Genomic DNA, 20730 nt, shown 5'->3' with positions numbered 1-20730 from the left:
AGCATGGTAGGAAAGTGCTCCACTTTTTACCCAAAATACAAACTACTCTACCTCATTTTTATATTATATACAAGTACAAGCTTTTTTTTTATTGACTGCTATCTAAATCCTACAATAGTTCTGTTTCAAACATAAAGTTTATATGAATCAGAAATTTAAAAAAAAAATCTTTATTTCTCCATGTCCTGTGTCACATTCACCACCATTCAGTACCCATGTTAAATGGATGATGCACTAAAGGTTATCTTCAGTATTAGAAAAACACAAACCACTGGACCCCTAGAAAATGTTATTGAGGGATCTCTATCATTAAAACGGAAAAAAAAAAAAAAAAACAGGGGAAAAAGTGAACACAGTCCCCCACTACCACAAATTATGCAGCCAAGTTTCCCACATTTGGGGAAATTGCAAGGATCAGCATATCCAGTGTAAAACAGATGAGCTGCACACTGGAAAAACCACCTTCATGTAGGTATCTCCCCTGCCAGGCAAATATTGAATCAAGAGTTTTTATGAAACTAAAAATTATGTTCACAAAACCAAGGCTCATTAAAATATTTTTAATATTAATATACATTTCTTCTGTCTTAGAAATACAAAAAACTTTTAAATATTATAGCATTATTCCACAAGACTCTATTGACAAATACAAAATGTTTTACAAATAGAATAATCTACTCATTCAAAACACTTTCAATAATTTTTTCACAATTTTTTGGAGGCATAGTAAAAATCCAAATGGAATGAGCATTGCTTTAAATAGGATAGTTATTTTTATAATTTCAATCTTTCACAGCTTAGTGTATATACAATCTTACTGTCAATAAAATAGAGAACTGAATATTTTCCATCTCCAAATAGTCTTGTAATGAAACAGAAAATACCCTGTGTCTTACATTTCTTGGAGGAACCAGTTTTTATAAAGAATCATTAGGGCTTGTTTCCTCTGTGAATACTTTCCAACTGCTTTCAGTATGTATGCCCATCCCAAGTGTCAAATAACTACCTAATCAATTTACCTGGATGTGCTATTCTGCAACATGAGCTGACGATGTGTAGCCTTTCAAATTAATTAATGAGGTAGCTCAATCAATGTAATCATTGGCTTGAAGTGAAAAAGAAGAAAATAGATAAGTTTTCCTATTTACCAAAATGCTCATTTTTCTAACTCATCCATCACACAGTTTTAGAGATGAGTGGAAAGAAAAAATTAAGACTAAAAGATTAATCCAGAGAGAGTATATGTGAGGGAATGGATGAAAATTTCTCACCTAATTAGTGGTTCTGTAATAAAAGATTCCTCATATTCTACTACATTTCCATTTATATTTCTGTTTTCTAACATTCTGAACTATAAGAATCATTTCAATAGATACCACACACATATAATATATAGTACACAGTAGACAATATGGCACTGGGCAACAATTTAAAATACTCATGAAATACACATGATTGTAAGGCACTTTTGCGGTTTACAAAAGTGAATGCCTCAAAATTAGGTATTTCCTCAAATGAAGAAATATCCTCATAAAGGTTTATAGGATTCCAGAAAAGTCAAGTAGGCATGAATCATTAGTGATCTGGGTCAACATTTGAGAACCTTGGTATAACTGAAGACTAGAGATATAAGAGGTAAATACCATTTTAAATTACAAAGTTCTGTATGTCAGTGTCAAGATTCTAAGTTCTTCTGGTTTTTTGACCACAGAAGACTGAAGAATAAACAAAACACCCATAGTGGACTGTTGTTAAGATTTACAGATGACCCAAGATCAATTGGGTCAATTGTAAGAAACTGAGAAGAATAAATACTTTGAATATCTTTTGCAAAGTTATTTTTTACAAATATAGATTAGAGAGAATCTTACTCAAATTACTTCAAAATGTGAAATTTCATGTATTTTTAATAAATAATTTAAAATTCCCAATTACTGTTGCTCTAAATAATATGAGCTTTTTTTTATGACTCTTTGAAATTAAAAGGAAGTTTGCAATCTACAATATATTTTCTTGTCTAGTCAAGACAAAAGAAACTTAGATATTATAAAGCTAAAAAGTTAAGGGAATAATCACTTTTCATGCTACAGTTCCCAGAAATTCCAAAAAAGCCAAATCTCGTGAGGACAGATCATTAGCAAAGTCAGAAGGAAAGATACAACTGTACCTTTTTAAAGAGCACAGACTTTAAAAATATATTATTTCTATGTTACCTAATTTTAAAAATTCAGTGGTTATCTAAATGGTATACCTAAAAATGACATTTTAAACCAATTTTCTTAAAGAATGCAGTTAGTCAATTCTTGTTGCTGAACATGGAGATCACAATGCATACCTAGCTCCTTTCATTATTTACAATTTAAATCTTTGTTGCACTTCATCTGCAATCATTCCAGAAATCGCAAGGGAAGAAGTGGCAGCAGGGGAAGGTGCATTCCTCACATGAAGAATGCGATTTCCAATATCCCCAACGCCTCCATCAAACACAAAATCTTCTATGAGACTCCCATCCCTATCCAGGGCTTGGGCTCTTACTCCAGCGGGGCCTCTGCAAAAGCAAGAGTGGCAGTCATCTGACTAGGAGAGACAGGACACTTCACATATGTGTCAGTGGTTTCAAAGTATTCTTAAAGCAATAAAGTCTTTACTCTTTTAAGTGTACAATTTTGTGAAAACCAAACTGGTTTGTAATTAGCCAAAGGCTGTCAGTTGTAGCCTGTCAAACATTCATCCTTAGCCTAAAATACAGAAATGGGTTCTTTACAAAAGTAGCAGATAAACCCATACTTAGAATAGATGTATTTTTATTTGAATTTACAAAATGAATTTATTATAAAATCAGTCATTAGAATATAAGGCTCTTCTGATTGATACAAAGCAAAGAAAGCAAGAATTACATGTGTCAGCTACATTCCTACAGCTGCTACAGACTTCTATGTATTTTTGTATTTTGTTTTGGTTGAATACTATTAAAATTTATGGAGAAAAATATTTGCAAATGGCAGCAAATTCTTGTTTTGTAGTTTGTTTTTATTTTTAACAGTTTAGCCTTTAATATCAGGATAACTTTCAATCAAAGAGAAATGACCTGGAGAAGGAAATGGCAACCCACTCCAGCATTCTTTCCTGTAAAATCCCATAGACAGAGGAGCCTAGCAGGCTACAGTCCATGGAGTCGAAAGAGTCGGACAAGATTTGGCGATTAAATTTTACGTTGCCTTACCTTGCCTAGTACAGTAAGATCCTTTAATACTAAAAGTTCTGCGTTATAACACTTGCATTTACAAATTAGATTTTTTTTCTTTTTAGTTTTAAAAAAAGTTACAGATAAAACCTGAATACAATATTTTTGGAGTGCAAAAGTACCTCCACTGAAACCATGTAAGAAAACCCAGTTGAAAACAGGTGCCTTTTATATACCATCAAGACTCAAGATTCTGGGCCAATGCAGATAAGCACATGAGGAAGATACAAAGAACAATATGAGAGTACTACCCTCTAAGACCTCAGACCAACTAAGGAAAGATCATGATAATAATAGCTTTTTTTGTTTTTTTACCAAGTGTTTGTTTAATCCATACTAGGAATTCTCTCATTTAATCCTCACAGCTCTAAGAAGCTGATATAGTTTATATTTAACAGCAAAGAAAATGGAGAGATTAAGTAACTTGCCTGAAGTTACACAGCTAAAAAGTTCATTTGTAAAGAGATAAGTAAGAATTACAACAATGAGGGTGAAAAACTCTATAATAAAAGCAAGTAATTTGTAATACTGAAGCCTTCAAGGGATCTGGACAGGAGATTTCTGAGCTGTAAAGATTTCCAGGTAAGAATCAGATACATCACTATAACCCAAAAAGACAGAATGGGATGGAAGCTGAATTTTCTTAGGGTAAGGATACATACAGCCTACTGGCCAGGGTATGGTCCATTTAGGTACATTCTGTGTTGATAAATTCTCTCAACTCATCAAAACAGCATCTCTCCTCTCTCTTTTCTTAGATAATACTCCTGTTGCTGTTGTGAGCATCTCTATGAGTTTTCCTGTCCCTCTCCTTTTATCTCGCAGAAGGCCAAACGAGGGGCACACAGTGGCATGACCAGCTACTGATGTTGAGTGTTCATTCTCCTTACTCCTTCTAAGCAAAGAGAATGCTAATTAATGCTAACTAACTAGTCAAAATGTGTCTATACTTATTTATTCCTCTTACAAACACCATTTTATCAACATCCCCTCCATTCCTGCCCAAGTATTCAAAACCTATAATCCAAACTGTAAAAAACAATATACAAGATTAAGTTTTTCTAAGGAACTTAATTCAGGTTGAACTAAAGTAGCTATTTCATATGAAATGTTTAAATTATCAAATTCTTCATGTGTTCATGTTTCCTATTCAGCACTTAATGAAACTCCAGGGTTTTTCTTTGCATGATTCCATATAGGCATTCCCCCTTATCTTGAGGTGAACACTATAACTTGAAGTTTTAGGTAAAATAAACCATAAATATCTTCAGGGCCAGAAATGAATCTTGCACAACACTCCTATTTCTGCCCTGGTGTCTAGATTTGGGTACATAGGAAGTATTCAGTAGAGGCTTCCTAGGTGGTGCAAAGACTCTACCTGCCAATTCAGGAGACAGAGGTTCAATCCCCAGGTTGGGAAGATACCCTGGGGGAGGAAATGGCAATCCACTCCAGTATGCTTGCTTGGAAAATCCCATGAACAGAGGAGCCTGGTGGGCCATAGTCCATGGGGTCACAAAGAGTTGGACATGACTGAGCATACATGTGATTACTCTCTAGAAAATTTTAATTGTTTAATTTTTAATTCTATTTTAATAGCTAAAGGAACAAATGATTCAGGTAATATAATATTTGCAAATTTAGCTATATTTAACTGTTTAATGTTATTTCTAGCAACATATTTTGCCCTATTTGTAACTAAATTTAATAGGAATGCAAGCCTTAGACCCTTAAATATGTGAAGAAACAACAGGTGAATATGTAACTAATGGCATTCATTCCTCTGAGAAGTGTTGTATTTATTGCTTTATTATTCTGTGGCAGGCATAATCCTGTGGGCTAGAAAACAGCTATGACAGGCTACCACTGATATCTTTGTTGCTTAGTTGCTAAGTTGTGTCAGACTCTTTTGCAACCCCATGGATGATAGCCCGCCAGGCTCTTCTGTCCATGGGATCTCCCAGGCAAGAATCCTGGAGGGGGTGGCCATTTCCTTCTCCAGGAGATCTTCCTGACCCAGGGATTGAACCCATGTCTCCTGCATTAAGAGGCTGATTCTCTACCACTGAGCCACCAGGGAAGCCCACTAACATTTTTGGCCAGTTTAGTATTTTATAAAACTTACCATGGGATCTACTGTTAACCTAAAAATAGAAGTTCACATGAGCGTATTTAAATTGGGAGTGGTGATACAGGGCAAGTCAACCATTCCATCCTAATTTCCAAACTCGATGGAAGGGTATAAGAGTATTTTTATTATTAATATTCAACCAAACTGGACTGCAACAAAAGGACATGTAAATGTTTTGTGAGGACTTGAATAACATGAGTACTCTGTAACGAGAGTGAAGGAGTTCTATGAATCCATTAAATAAAGTGTTTCATGTTTTTTTTGTTTCTAGTTGTTGGTTATCCATTTTGAATATAGCAGTGTGTACATGACCTTCCCAAACTCCCTAACCATCCCTCCCCCACTCTCCAGCAACCATAAGTTCATTTTCTAATTTGCACACGATGCATTTTTAGCTTGCAACACTGTTCTGCCAATTTTTTAGATTTACCTTCCAGTTAACTGATTTTCTCTTACAGGCAGTCTAACCAGCTGTCTAACTTAATCATTTGAGTTTTAAAATTTAAGAACTACATTTTTTATTCCTAGAAATTCTGATTACGTGGTTTCTAAATTTGCCTAGGGTATTTTTTATATTATTATTCTTTTTTTAGTTTACTTCATTTGCTTTTTAAATTCACTGGCATATACTTACTTTATGGCTTCTAATATTACTATTACCCTAAATGGTTAGGGGTCTAATTCTAGTATTTATTCTATCTGCTTGCTCTCACTATGGTGCTTTGTAACTTTTGCTAGTGAGTTCCTATTCAGCAGGATTTTATCTGGGGGAATAGTGTGGGAGTTGGGTTGAAGTTATGTCCTTCTACAGAAGATTTTATATTTGTTTTTATTGGTAAAAATAAATATACTTTTATTTGCTTTTATCAGTACAAATATATATATATATATAATATAAATAAAATGAACAGTATAATGAACTCCCATTTTATCAGAAGCTCCACATATTACCATTCTGGGAACACCCTTTTTTTTTTTTAATGGAAAATCTTAAACATGTACAAAAGTAAAATGAACAGTATAATGAACTCCCATGTATGTATTACCCAGTTTCAATAACCAACACACAGCCAATTTTGTTTCATCTGTACCCCACTCTTTGTCTACCCTTCTCCACTGGATTATTTTAAAGCAAACCCTAGATTGCATATCATCCTGCTTCAATGTATATTTCTCTTAAAAGGATTCCTAATAGTAAGACAAAACTACTAATTGCTTCTTGATGAAAGTAAAAGAGGAGAGTGAAAAAGTTGGCTTAAAACTCAACATTCAGAAAACTAAGATCATGGCATCTGGTCCCATCACTTCATGGTAAATAGATGGGGAAACAATGGAAACAGTGACAGACTTTATATACTTGGGCTCCAAAATCACTGCAGATGGTAACCGCAGCCATGAAATTAAAAGATGCTTGCTCCTTGGAAGAAAAGCTATGACCAACCTAAACAGCATATTAAAAAGCAGAGACATTACTTTGCCAACAAAGGTCTGTCTAGTCAAAGCTATGGTTTTTCCAGTGGTCATGTATGGATGTGAGAGTTGGATTGTGAAGAAAGCTGAGCACCGAGGAATTGAATTGTGGTGTTGGGTAAGACTCTTGAGAGTCCCTTGGACAGCAAGGAGATCCAACCAGTCCATCCTAAAGGAGATCAGTCCTGAGTATTCATTGGAAGGACTGATGCTGAAGCTGAAACTCCAGTACTTTGGCCACCTGATGCAAAGAACCATCTCATTTGAAAAGACCCTGATGCTGGGCAAGATTGAAGGCAGGAGGAGAAGGGGACGACAGAGGATGAGATGGTTGGATGGCATCACCAACTCAATGGACATGAGTTTGAGTAGGCTCCAGGAGTTGCTGACAGACAGGGAGGCCTGGTGTGCTGCAGTCCATGGGGTCACAAAGAGTAGGACACGATGGAGCGACTGAACTGAACTGAACATATATGGATGTGAGAGTTGGACTATAAAGACAGCTGAGCACCAAAGAATTGATGCTTTTAAACTGTGGTGTTGGAGAAGACTCTTGAGAGTCCCATGGACTGCAAGGAAATCCAACCCAGTCAGTCCTGAATATTCACTGGAAGGACTGATGCTGAAGCCGAAACTCCAATACTTCGGCCACCTGATAAGAAGAACTGACTCATTTGAAAAGACCCTGATGCTGGGAAAGATTGAAAGCAGGAGGAGAAGGGGACGACAGAGGATGAGATGAATGGATGGCATCACCAACAAGATGGACATGAGTTTGACAATGGACAGGATAATGGACAGAGAAGCATGGCATGCTGCAGTCCATGGGGTCACAAAGAGTCGGACATGTCTGAGTGACTGAACTGAACTGAACTAACTGCTTGCTATCAACAATATTCAGTTTGTGGTCAAATAACCCTGATTTTCACTCACTCTAATCTGTTTAAAGTGAGAGAGTGAGAGGGAAAAGTATTAATTTGAAGCAGGATACAAACTAGACTGGATCTACACTTAGCTTACATTTCTTAGATCAAAATGGTGGTACAAATGGAAACTCCAAGTGTTTGTGAGTGCAGGCCCAGGATGCTAGATTTTTACAGATTTTTTTTCTAGACTTCCTTCTCACTGAGAGTATAGCCCTTCCAGAGTCCCTGGCTTTACAAAGGGATCTCAGTTCCAACTTTTCACCTTTTATGGACCCAAGGCTTTCTTTACACCACTTGAAAGGCAATTAAAATACAAGTCCCTAATGTATCTTGATTTGGGTGGTGGATACGAGTTTATATAATTCCAAAGTTCATTGAGCACTTAAGATATGCATATTTTATTGTAAGTAAATCACATATCAATTAGAAATGAAACTCAAGTTATATGACATCAAAATCAGAAAATGCTCCCTATCCTTCCAGGTCAGCATCAGCATTCCTCTTAGTTCTTGGGTTTTCAATTTCCTCTTTGTTTTCATCTCTGGGATGCCCTTATTTCCTTGTACTCTCAGCAATAAGTATTTCAAAGGGTTTTTTATTATATTTTCTCCAGACTCTCTTAGGTGTTTTGTAATGTGAATTTTGTAAAGAGATGGCTGGATGGCATCACTGACTCGATGGACATGGGTCTGGGTGAACTCCGGGAGTTGGTGATGGACAGGGAGGCCTGGCGTGCTGCGTTTCATGGGGTCGCAAAGAGTCGGACACGACTGAGCGACTGAACTGAACTGAACTGAATGTGAAGGCTACCACATTCTCTAGACTAGTGCTCAATCAGGGGAGATTTTGCCCCCTAGAGGACATCTGGCAATGTCTGGAGACATTTCAGTTGTCAAACCAGGGAAGTACTGCTGGCATCTAGTAGGTAGAGGCCTGGGATGCTGCTAAACATCCTACAATGAATTGGACAGTCCCCCCACAGTAAAGAGTTATTTGGCCCAAATGTCAATGGTACCAAGAATGAGAAACCATTTTTTGCAAAAGGGTCTGATCACCTTTATTACAGAATTTCTGGGTTTTACCCTTGCATTTCACAATGATATTGTGTAGTCTTTAGCTATCACTTATGATGAAAACATCTCGCCTGAAAATTTATTTGCCTGAAAAATACCTACCAAGAAGGTATTTTCAAAATGAAGCATGGAAAAAAGAGGGGATCTTGGCAAATATGTTTTCATGTTTTATGTCCTTACAACGCTGCTGCTGCTGCTAAGTTGCTTCAGTCGTGTCCGACTCTGTGTGACCCCACAGATGGCAGCCCACCAGGCTCCCACGCCCCTGGGATTCTCCAGGCAAGAACACTGGAGTGGGTCGCCATTTCCTTCTCCAATGCATGAAAGTGAAAAGTGAAAGTGAAGTCGCTCAGTTGTGTCTGACTCTTCGCGACCCCATGGACTGCAGCCTACCAGGCTCCTGCATCCATGGGATTTTCCAGGCAAGAGTACTGGAGTGGGGTGCCATTGCCTTCTACCTTACAACGCTAATACATACGCACTAGTTAGATTACCATGTCAAAATTAATCACAGAACAAATTAAAGGGCTTTACAGCTTAAATTAGGAATCTTAGAGATCACCATTTAATAATGAGAAGTTTGTACACCTAATGCACATATTTGACAGGCTATCACTTTATATTCCAGTCTAATGTTCACCAGCAAGTTACTGCCCATGATGCTCTGGATAGGCAATGAGAAGTCAAGCTGTATCCCCTTTGGAGGCTAGTGCAACTAAAGGACACCATCCTGAGCTAAAAATCCCACTAAAAGTGCTGTTTTGGTTCTTTTTTACTATCCAGAACTGCCTAATATGCTTCCACTCCAATACTAATGATAGAACATTTATGGGGTCACACGGGTTGCAAGACATGCAGGACTTGGGCTTCAAAATGTGGGAAAGCCTAATTATATCATTTATTATGATGATGATTATTATTTAAGATTCTAAGCATGTTAACAGATGTGGAGAATAACATAATGAGCACCAATTTTTTAATCAAACAGCTTAAGAAATAAAGCATTATAGATATGATAGGAGCACCCTGTCAAACTCTCTGGATCCCATTCTCTTCTTTCCCTAGAGTTAACTTTTCTCTTCAATTAGGTATTTATCACTCCCATGTTTGTTTTTATTTTTACATGTGAAATCCATATGCAATATGGTATAAACATATAAATGGGATCAAACGTATCTTCTACGATTTTCTTTTCACTACTGATAATTTCTTGTATTTCATAGCTACAGGAATCAAATGGAATTGCTGAATATGTTCAGCTTATCTTTCTCCAGAGAGAAACTCATATGGGACTGAGTTGAACTCGTCCCCAAATGCACCAGCCTATACTGCTGTGTGTTTTCTACTACATGGTAATGAGACTTGTAACTGAAATCCACACCCTTCCTCCCAGAGACAAGAGTATTCACCAAAACTCACAAGCTCCAAGTTCAATTCTACTATATGAAATCCACTGGTCTAAAGAGTTTTCCTCAGACTTCTACAAAAGTGTGGTAATCAAATCTAGGTAGTGAATTCATTCCAACTATTTATGTATAGAATTCACGACACCCATCTGTTGTATTTTCCAAGGAATATTAACAGCAGTAAAAGACACTTGATTTGACCCCTCTATTTTCAGATATAAAACATAACAAGACTGCTAAAAAAGACTACTGAAAACAAAAGCCTTCATTTATAGGTGAGTGAAAGAACATAAAGCCTAGATATTGTTATCCCTTCCATTTCAGAAGGTGAATAGAGGGGTGAGAAAGATAAGAGTAAAAACATTAGCTCGGTTTAATAGTTCTAAGCATTCAAAGAGGCTGGTCTAGGAATGACACATAAGTCAGATTTAGACCAGAACGCTACCCTGAGGGAGACAGCTGACGTGATCATTGCTCTCCTCCTAGATACAGAGCCGAGCTGCTGACATTTTACACCAGGCAAGTCCCACAGCTGTTACTGAGGAGACAGACATGGTGCTCTAGAGATTCATGGAGGGATCGGTTCAGGGAAGAGGGAGCCTTAAAGACCATGGTTGATTAGGCCTAACAAATGGCTGGTTCAGGAAAAAAGGTGAGCACCCTAAAAATACCACCACAAAGGAAATAGGCTTATGTGGTATTTAGGACAAAGTATAGATTAAGTCCAGAAAACCTTTTCTCTTTAAGAGAATAAAAAAATTTTAAATAGTCCTTCCTTTGCCCCACACCCCTGTAGCAAGGACTTAAACTGATTGCTACCATATTATTTCCCACTCCTGTTCTGCAAATAATCCTTGAGTGCAATAGGACCCAAGAAACAGCAAAATAAGTAGAGAGGAAGCAAGGTAAGACAGCAGGTATGAGTTATGTTTCTAAAAGGTTTTAAGAATCAATTAAAGTGTAACGTTTTAACATGCTTATTACCTAATTAGGTAACATGCTGATCAATGATCTTGCACAGAACTGAAGTCAGAAGGCTTTGGAATCACAAGTGGCCAGGGAGATTAAAAAACTTTCAGGTGAGACGTTATATTATGAGTGATAGCTAGACACAAGGGTGAAGATGGCATCGTAATATAACTGCAATGGAGAGTTCAGCTTAGTGCTGGTCTCTCTAGACAATCATAAACGGACCTAGTTCAAGGACTAAGGGGACTGATGCTGCAACACCCAAACTGCAAGGGGAATGAGCAACTTGTTAAGAAAGAGAGATCACGCAAGAATTCAGGGCACACACTAACTGCATGGGTGCTTAGAATCACGAAGTCAGACCCACCTCCCAAGTTCACAGAGGTCATGAATGCATTTACAATCCTTATAGCTTTTCCTTACCTAAGTACATCACTGATAGTAATTTCAGGGATAAACTTTTGAAGGTGCTTCACTGTTGCACTGAGAAAACATGCTTTGTACATTTCATTAACTCCATAGGAGAAATTCTGGAACACCAGTTTAATCAAGCCACTGAAAGCAAAGAAAATAAAATCTTTATGAGAAAGAATTCCTTATTACTGTAAAACATCTCTACAACTATTAGATTCAGGTGGGGGGAAGTGGTGGGGAGGAGGGTAGAACCACAGAAATCTAGGCGAAGTCCAAAACACCACATATTAAAAAGAAAATCAACTTTTGGTCTACGTTAAAAGGAAACTTCATCGAAGGAATACCTTCCAAATTCCAGAAGTAAACACCTTTCAAATTCAAATTCCCAGGGGGTGCTGGTTTCAAACTAGGATTCTATAAAGCCTGCCCAAACCAGGGCTTTCTAATGCAATGTTACTTGCTCTTAAAACACAACTAAAAGGCATTTACAGATTTTTTAATTTGGGTATTAAACGTGTGGGACATTTACCCTACTTCTCTTTAGTCAGCCAGAGGTCAGATACGCTAGTAGTGATTCTCAAGTGAGAATCTGGGGAGCCTGTGCTCATATGTATTTTTACAAGCACACAGCTGGGAAGCCCCACCCTAAACTGGTTTCAGAATCTGTGCAGGGTGAAATGCAAGTAGAGCTCTGAAAGCTTTCTAGTGATTTTGATGATGTGAAACCCTCTAGAGCACAGCACCGCTAAAAGGACAAAATACTTCAGTGAGTTATTTCTTACCATAGTAAATGATCTGCACTTCATATCAATGTAGCAGTATTGCTAATTTTCCAGAAAAGGAAACAACCTTGCTTATCAGCAGTTTCTCCAGAGGTTTTCAAAATCATGGTGACTAGCCTGAAATGATCTTATCAAAGTAAACCATCTACTGATTTTGAGAGAAACTTTCTTTTTTTCAAACTCAACTAAAGGTTAGCAAAACAAGATTTGGATTGTCAGATGGGGGATCACTCTTGGCTCTTTTTTAACCAAGACATCACCCTGGCTCATCAGAATTTTCTTGAAGTAGTTAAAATGTTATGCTTATTTCACAAAGCTCTTAATTCAGATTAATTTTTTTAAAAAACCAATATACCAATCACAAATATGAAGATTTATCCAAATAAACCTAATATCAAGAAAGAAAAAATTTCCCATATTAAAAGTATAAGCACTTAAAATCACTTTTTAAGGAAATGCAGTTACCTCTTGATGATTATATCCATAATATCTCTGGCACTGAAGTCAAAGGGTCTGTAGCCCTCTCGTTTAAAGGCAAGAATTGCATTGGGCCCTAGCCAAATATTGCCATCCATCCTTGGTGTGAAGTGAACTCCTAGGAAAGGAAATCGGCTATCGGGGACCTACAGATTTAACAGAGCAAACAGAGCCCCATTTCATACTGCATTTTATTATACACACAAACATTGAACTGGTAATAGAAAACACCTTCTTCCCATGCATTTACTTGTGATCTGTGCTCAGATAATACTTTTCTACGTACGTGCTTCTGCCTAGAAATGCCACACAGGAAACCTGATGCCATGACAATGAGGCACACTGTCCCATCTATTCCTCTTTCTGGATAAAGAAAAAAACTGTCCTACTTCAGGTTACTCCCCACTCCTACCATCTCCAACTAGGAACCTACGCAGCTGACAAGTAAAATCAGAGCTGCCAGGAAAAAACCCACCTTCATAACACAGGCTTTTGTCAAGTGGGAATGTAACAGGTTGGAACAGATGATGGAAGTTTTGGCAAGGTCAAAAACACTGAATACCTGAATACTCGTAGTTCAACCCAGTAGGTCCAGACAGATAAATGAGCTTTTCATTTAAATGCCTATGTCTTCTACACCATGAAACTACAGAGTGGCCACATCCCCTTTCTTGCACTTATAGATAAGTGAACTAAGAAAGAAGGTTGGCATCTGGGCTTGTTATAAGGAAAAGTTCTCTTAGGAATACTCTTTCCAGACAGAGGTGGGAGAATCAGGTTCTTTCCTCCCTGTTCTTCCTGTGGTACACTCAAGCTTTCTAGGACTTGTGAGCAAGTACTGATAATTTAGGGCTTCCCTTGTGGCTCAGCTGGTAAAGAATCTGCCTGCAATGTAGGAGACCTGGGTTCGATCCCTAGGTTGGAAAGATCACCTGGAGAAGGGAAAGGCTACCCACTCCAGTATTCTGGCCTGGAGAAATTCCACGGACTGTATGGGTAGCCACGATATCAAAACAAAGATGTAGGGATTTAACCCAGAGAAACAGGTGGAATGCTTGAACTAAAAAGCCCTTTAAAATAGCTCTTGCGTCTAACTCTGGGAAAAGTTTTTGTTTCATTCCCTTTTGCCACAAGCATCTTGAGAAAGCAGAGGTATCATGGTATGTGTGTGTGCTCAGTCGCTCAGCCGTATCTGATTCTTTGCGACTCTGTGAACTGTTACCCATCAGGCTCCTCTGCCCATGGGATTTTCCTAGCAAGAATACTGGAGCAAGCTGCCATTTCCTCCTCCAGGGGATCATCCCGACTCAGGGATCAAATCTGCGTCTCCTGCGTTGGCAGGTGGATTCCCTACCACTGAGCCATCTGGGAAGCCAGATGTATCATTACCTACCGGATAAATATTTCCTTTTACAAGATAGCGCTTTTCTGGCTTCAAGACCAGGTAATCTCCCCGGAATGGTACAATTCGAGGATTGGGATTGCAGCCACTCAACTCGGAAATACGGTCTGAGTAAAGTCCCGCACATGCCACAACATACTGACATCGGACCTCCTCTCCCTAGGGCAAGAGAAAAGAACAGTGACTTGTGGGAAGCAGAAGGAATAGGTGATAGCAAAGACAGTAAAGGCACAGATATGGATCCTTCATTCATTCATTTACGGCTGCATCGCACAGCTTGCAGGATCTTAGTCCCCTCACCAGGTATTGAACCCAGGCCCCTGCAGTGAAAATGTCCTAACCACTGGACTGCCAGGGAAGTCCCATCTTTTTATTCTTTTTAAAAGATGAGATTAAATACAGGTATCAGCAAAAGAAGTTCTTCAGCATTTAGTTGGAAGGTAGAAACTTAGAGCAATGGCACACAAGAGGATATCACCTTAAATTTTGTACTTTAGAGTTACAGTGGTTGACCTAGCGAGAATACCTAACAAGCCACATACAGACAGCTCTTTTTCACAAAGACCTACTGTGGAACTTCTTCACTACTTATTGCAGGAAGAAGTCACCTTCATTTAGGTGGCTCATTTGGCCTCAACCCATTTGGCCTCCTCTGTATTTCAAATAGCTTCTCCTGTCTTATCTAAGGGTAATTATCCTGTTACTCTCAGGTTGCTTCACACTCAACCCTTGCTCAGTTCCACCTGTAATCTACCCAGCAACCAAGGCCTCCCTTCAGATCAGTATTTACTTTGCAAAGTGAGGCTACTTTTCAAAACTCAGTCATTCAACCCACATTTACTGAGAATGCACACTATGGTCAAGGTTTGCTTTAATGACCAGGAGACTACTAATCTTAGGCTGTGTTTTCTCATAAATTTTATTTGTGATTATCATCTGCATATTTTTTGCTTTACTCTGATAGGGTTAGCCAATTTGTGACTCAATTTCCTAATGATTTCATTTAACCCTAATTCCCTACCATACTCCATTTCTATTGCTTTATTTCTTACAGAGGAAACAACTAATACCTTCTCGCTCCAGGTAATCTCATGTTCCTAGATTTCCTTCCGAGAGGACCTGTTTCTGAAGCCTTGAGGTTCTCATCTGCCCCAGTGTTCTCTTTCTTTCTAGGCTTTACTGATTTATCCTTATCCTATCTCTGTGTTCATCCTATTTTTGCCCAGCTACCAAGATAAGCCTCTTTTCAACAGTTATACAAGCACACTTAGGACAAAAATCAGATGAAACCTCTTTGCAGTTAATTCAAATTAGCTAGATTAAACTCATGAAAGTTTTAAGATCCTTGAAGTCAAAGGACTATGTCAACAAAAATAAAAACGCTTCTTCTAGGTAGGTTAATATCTTTTCTGCTCATCTAGAACTATATATCAGAAGTACAAAAAAATTTTTACATGATATTAATCTACTAGTTACCTACTTGAAAAGTCAGCAATTCTTTTGTTCTTAGAACATAAAATGAAGATAAGCCTTATGATAAACATAAAGATAAAAGAATTCATAGAATGGTACCAGAATGCAATAACTTAGAAGTTCTTTTAAAAACTTGAGGAACGATTTCAAAAGAAAAAAATTATTAAATAATTCAGTAACATTAATTTCACACCCAAAATGGAAATTTTTAATTTACATTGACTTATTAGTTCAACCATAAAAGTCTTTTAAAAAATAAACTATGCATCATTATTGCTATTTCATAAGCTTCCCTGGTGGCTCAGACAGTAAAGAATCTTCCTGCAGTGCAGGAGACCAAGGTTTGATCCCTGGAGAAGGAAATAGCAACCCACTCTAGTATTCTTGCCTGGAGAATTCCATGGACAGAGGAGCCTGGGGGCTAAATCCACGGGGTGGCAAAGAGTCAGATGCAACGGAGCAACTAACACTTTCACACATTCAAGTGAAACAGACCTTTCCCCCATGTTCAACCTATACATCTTTAGTTTGCAATTCCTCTCCTCAAAAGTTTATTTTAAAAATTCATTTTTTTAGCTTGTCATAAATGCATAGATATTCAGCTTGATAAGCTGACTCAAATTTTTGTATTTTATAATTTTAAAATATATTAAAATTATATTTAAAATCTTAAGTTATATTATTTAGTTATACTAGAGGAAAATGCCAAAATAAAAGTAACAACTATAGAAGCTGAATGAAATACATATCCCCTGGTTTCCCACAGGCCCTTGTGTATCTTGGATCACATGATGCCACACTTTGGTGAAAATGTTCCTTAGGGCAAGGGCGGAAACAGACTTTTAATCCTTCTTTTTTTTTAGCTTTATAAAAGTTTTAAGTAAATGTTTCCATCAGTTCATTTTATGTACTTCTTGAAAACAAAATTCACAGGTTTAACATTAATGCTTTAAAATATTGTACAAGAAAGCCAATTCTCACTCATGCAACAAGTTGGTCTGTGTTCTCTTTACTCCTGTTTGCCAGACAATCTTCAATAATTTCTGCAAAGAGACCTCTCGTCTGCAAGAGGTGAAAGCTGGCTAGAAGCTTTATGAAAACAGTCTGAACCATAACATGGGAAGTCCATCCCACTTATGCTTCATTCTATAATCACATTTATCACTAGCAAACTGCACAAAGGTCATCATTTCTTGAATAAGAGCCAAAGCTTTTAGTCTCTCTTCATTACTTGGTGCTTCAACAATTGTCTTGCAAATTCCCTTGAAGCTGGCATCCGTTTCAGGGAGCTCACCATACCCAGCATCATTTTCCTCTACTGAGACAACCAAGCCTGCCTCATGAAAAGTCTTTGTCATGACTTTCTTATCTTTATATTTCATCTTCATGGTTCTCTGTTCCAAAGAGTAAACCCAGTGCTCTGGCTGCTTCTGTGCATTTTTCATCTATGTTTTTCATGAGACCAGTTTTCTTCTTATCTGTTTTTTAATAAAAAAAATCTGATGGCAGCAAACACGTTATCTCCATTTTGATCAATTATACAATTTTTCTTTGCTCCATCTATACCAACATATACAGGAGGTTGGTTCATCAGGAGACTCCCTGAAATACCCCACGTGGAAATGAATTTTATTATCTGCAGAAATAATGGTCTGGAACTCAAGAAGGCCACAGTAAAATCTCCAGTGAAGGTTAAAATCAGCCTTGCTGATATTTTTGTTCATTTTATGTTTCATAAAGACCCACTGATCGAAGTCCAAAGTTTGCAGAAAAGGGAATCGGCTGACTTCTCAGGATCAAGTCCTTCATAGAAATTCCAGAAGTGATAGAAATCTCCAGACAGAGAATGCCTATAATGATTTTCTATACTTATTTTCTTTTTAATATCTCTTTTCTAAAGTCACTGGAGACCTCAGTTTTCAGGATTTACTCCCCACCAGGCCTGCACTTCCCACCACTGCTGACCATTCTGCTTCTTAATCCTTTTTTGAATGGACACCTTGGCTGTTCTGCCACTTGGGCCACACGATCCAGCAGCTCTGACGGTAATTCAAGTTTGTGGCTGATCATGATGTTTTAAGGAGACTTTTGTAGGTCCCTATAGGAAGAATCACAGCACAGAACTTTAGGATTTTGGAGGAAAGTTACACCATCTTCTGCAGGTAATTAGCCTCCTTTTGAGAAAGGGCTTCTGCCTTTGATCCAACACTTGACCACAGGTCACCAAGTTACCATTTGAATTACCCATTATGAACTGGGTATTGTCTTACTCACCAGGCCACAAAACTGGGTGTGTACGCAGCACTCTGTCATCAAGAGGAAGTGGTAATATACAAGATCAGAGATGTATAGGTCCTGCAGGCACACATAAGTTGTGGAGGCAAGTGGCTCAAATGCCCATGACCTCCACCGCTAAATCATCTCCTCCCTCTGGACCTGCTCCCTCGGCCCCATGGAAAGTGATCAGCTGACCAAGGAAGAAAAAAATACAGGCCAGGTTGACAAATGGTTCTGCACAACATTCTGACATCACTTGAAAAGAACAGCTACAACACCAGCGCCCCACTTGGGAGTGGCCCTGAAGGTCTGTAGTAAAGGGCAATCTTCCCAAGGGGGCAGAACACAGAATGCCATACCTGGTTATTTATCCTAGAAGTATGGATCTATACTGTTTCATGTGCAATGACTATTTGCTGGATGGTCAGAAAAAGGAGCTCTGGAGAAAAGGTATGTGAATGGATCTCTCAAAACAGGTTCGGATAAAAAAGACATCTGAGTTCTCTATGAATGCTCACTGAAGAGTGATCATGGAAGAGGAAAATTTTAATAATCAGTGGACAAGATGACCTGCCCTGTGGATGTGAGCTAGCCTCTGTCCCCAGGTACCCCGTCCACACCCAATGGCTTCATGAACTAAATGGTTATGGCAGCAAGGAGGTAATGCATGGGTTTAGCAACATGGACTTACTCACCAAGGCTGATCTATTTACAGCCACAGGTGAATACTCAATCGGCCAACAGCAGAGATCAACATAGCCACTGACATGGTCCCTGGACCACTTCAATCAAAAACCAAAGGCAGCACTTAGTCCTCACTGGAGCAGACACTTGCTCTGGATACAAATTCATCTTCTACACCTGCAATGCTTCTGTGGAAACCGCCATCTGTGAACTTACAGGATGCTTTATTCACTATTAACGGTATTTTACTCAAAAGCATTACTTCTGATTAGTGAGCTTATTTTCCAGGAAATGAAGCATAACAATAGGTTCATGCTTGTGGAATGCACTAATTTTACCATTTACCCCACAAACCTGAAGCTACTGGGTGACAAAAAGTAGAATGAGCTTTTGAAGATCCAGTAACAGCACTAGCTGGCTGGCACACCCATAGGCTTGGGGCAATGTCTTCCAGGATTCTCTACATGCTCTAAACCAGTGACTAATACATGGTGTTGTTTCTTCCACAGCCAGGATTCACAGGTCTGGAAATCAAGGGGTAGAAAATGGGAGTAGCTCCTTACTATTATAATAAACTGCTTATGAAATGTTTGCTTCCCAGCCCTACAATTTTTGGCTCTGATGGTCTAGAAGTCTTGGTTTCCAAGGGAAAAATGCTTCCATTAGAAAATAAGCAATGGTTCCATTAAGTCAGAAATTGATACTGTCATACCTGGTCACTTTGGGCTCCTCCTGGCAGTGAATCAACAGGCAGAAGGAATTACTGTTCTGGGTGGGATAACTGATTCTCTCAAGAAAACACTGAGTTGCTACCACATAGAGGGCTCAGAGATGATAAAGAGAAGTATGTCTGGAATGTAGCTCCCCTGGGATATGTTTTAGTTTCCCCATGTGCTATTATAAAAGTTAATGGAACCCAAAAATGGAACCCACAACCCAAAACAAGCAGGGCTGCTAAGCGCACAGACACTTTAGGAATGGAAGTTTGAGTTATCCCAGCAAACTAGGAACCATTACCAGCTGAGATCCTTGCCAAGGGCAAAGGGACTATGGAATGAGTAGTGGAAGAAGGAAATTATAAATATCAGCTATGACCACATGACTGGTGACAGAAATGAGTGTAGTAGCCAGGGGTATTTCTTTCTTATTCTAAAATAAACATAATTGCCTATAAATTACTCAACACTTTCTTTACCCTCATTGTTACTAGAGTGAACTGTGTCCTCCTTAATGCCCAATGAGACTGTATTTGGAGATAGGAACTTAAAGGAGATAATTAAGATTAAATAAGGTCTGTAAAGTGGAACCCTAATCTCATAGGACTGGTGTTCTCTAGGGGAAAGAGACTGCTCTCTCCCACTCTCTCTCTGCACGTGTGCAGGCACAGAGAAAAGGCCACTTAAGGACAAAGGCAGCCAGCCACAGGCCGAGGAGAGATCACACCAGAAGCCAACTCTGATGGCACCCGGACCTAGATTTCTAGCCTGTAGGGATGTGGAAAAATAAATTCCTGCTGCTTAAGCCACTCAGTGTCTAGTAATATGTTATAGAAGCCCTAGACAGCTAGCACACCCATTTCTGCCACTTCCCATCATCTAACATGGGGTTTTTCAACTTCAGCATTATTGACATGTGGGACCAGATGCCTCTCTGTCGTGGGGACCTGTCTCTCACATTGTAAAATGCTTAGCAGATTCCCTGGCCTCTACCCACTAAATGCCAGTAGCATTGCCCCACCTCCTCCGCTTCTACTAGGTGTGATGAGAAAAATGTTTCCAGACGTTGCCACACATCTTCTAGGAAGAAAAATTACTTCCAGGTGAGACTTAAGATGCTTAAATAGTGGTTAACCTTTTATCTCAGGATTTATATTGCAGGATCTCAAAGTGGGAGAGTGACTCAGATAGAAAAGAAATGAACATTCACAATCAATGAAAGTAGACTTTGTATCCTTTTTGGAGAGAAGGCTTGTCTTCAGGTGTATGAAAGATAGTTGCACCTT

The 20730-nt window shown here is 38.5% G+C and overlaps 1 protein-coding gene and 1 non-coding gene across 3 annotated transcripts in view; both read right to left on the bottom strand.

The window, feature by feature from the left end:
* Nucleotides 1-335: 335 nt before the first annotated feature.
* On the bottom strand, nucleotides 336-496 carry LOC112577887. Its single transcript, XR_003102088.2, has one exon. It is a non-coding gene; the product is annotated as a U1 spliceosomal RNA (small nuclear RNA).
* Nucleotides 497-544: 48 nt separating this feature from the next.
* Nucleotides 545-20730, bottom strand: part of L2HGDH (L-2-hydroxyglutarate dehydrogenase) — a 52834-nt gene continuing 32648 nt past the window's right edge. For both annotated transcript variants that reach the window (XM_006063154.4, XM_025295805.3), the window contains 4 exons: nucleotides 14286-14453; nucleotides 12881-13038; nucleotides 11643-11774; nucleotides 545-2548 (listed from right to left, as the gene is read on the bottom strand). In XM_006063154.4, coding sequence (XP_006063216.2) covers nucleotides 2353-2548; nucleotides 11643-11774; nucleotides 12881-13038; nucleotides 14286-14453 — 654 coding nt within the window. In that variant the 3' untranslated portion in view covers nucleotides 545-2352. The remainder of the gene's footprint in view (nucleotides 2549-11642; nucleotides 11775-12880; nucleotides 13039-14285; nucleotides 14454-20730) is intronic.

This window comes from Bubalus bubalis, chromosome 11 (assembly GCF_019923935.1).
Source record: "Bubalus bubalis isolate 160015118507 breed Murrah chromosome 11, NDDB_SH_1, whole genome shotgun sequence".
Taxonomy (NCBI): domain Eukaryota; kingdom Metazoa; phylum Chordata; class Mammalia; order Artiodactyla; family Bovidae; genus Bubalus; species Bubalus bubalis.
This window is presented reverse-complemented; position numbering and strand designations above follow the sequence as displayed.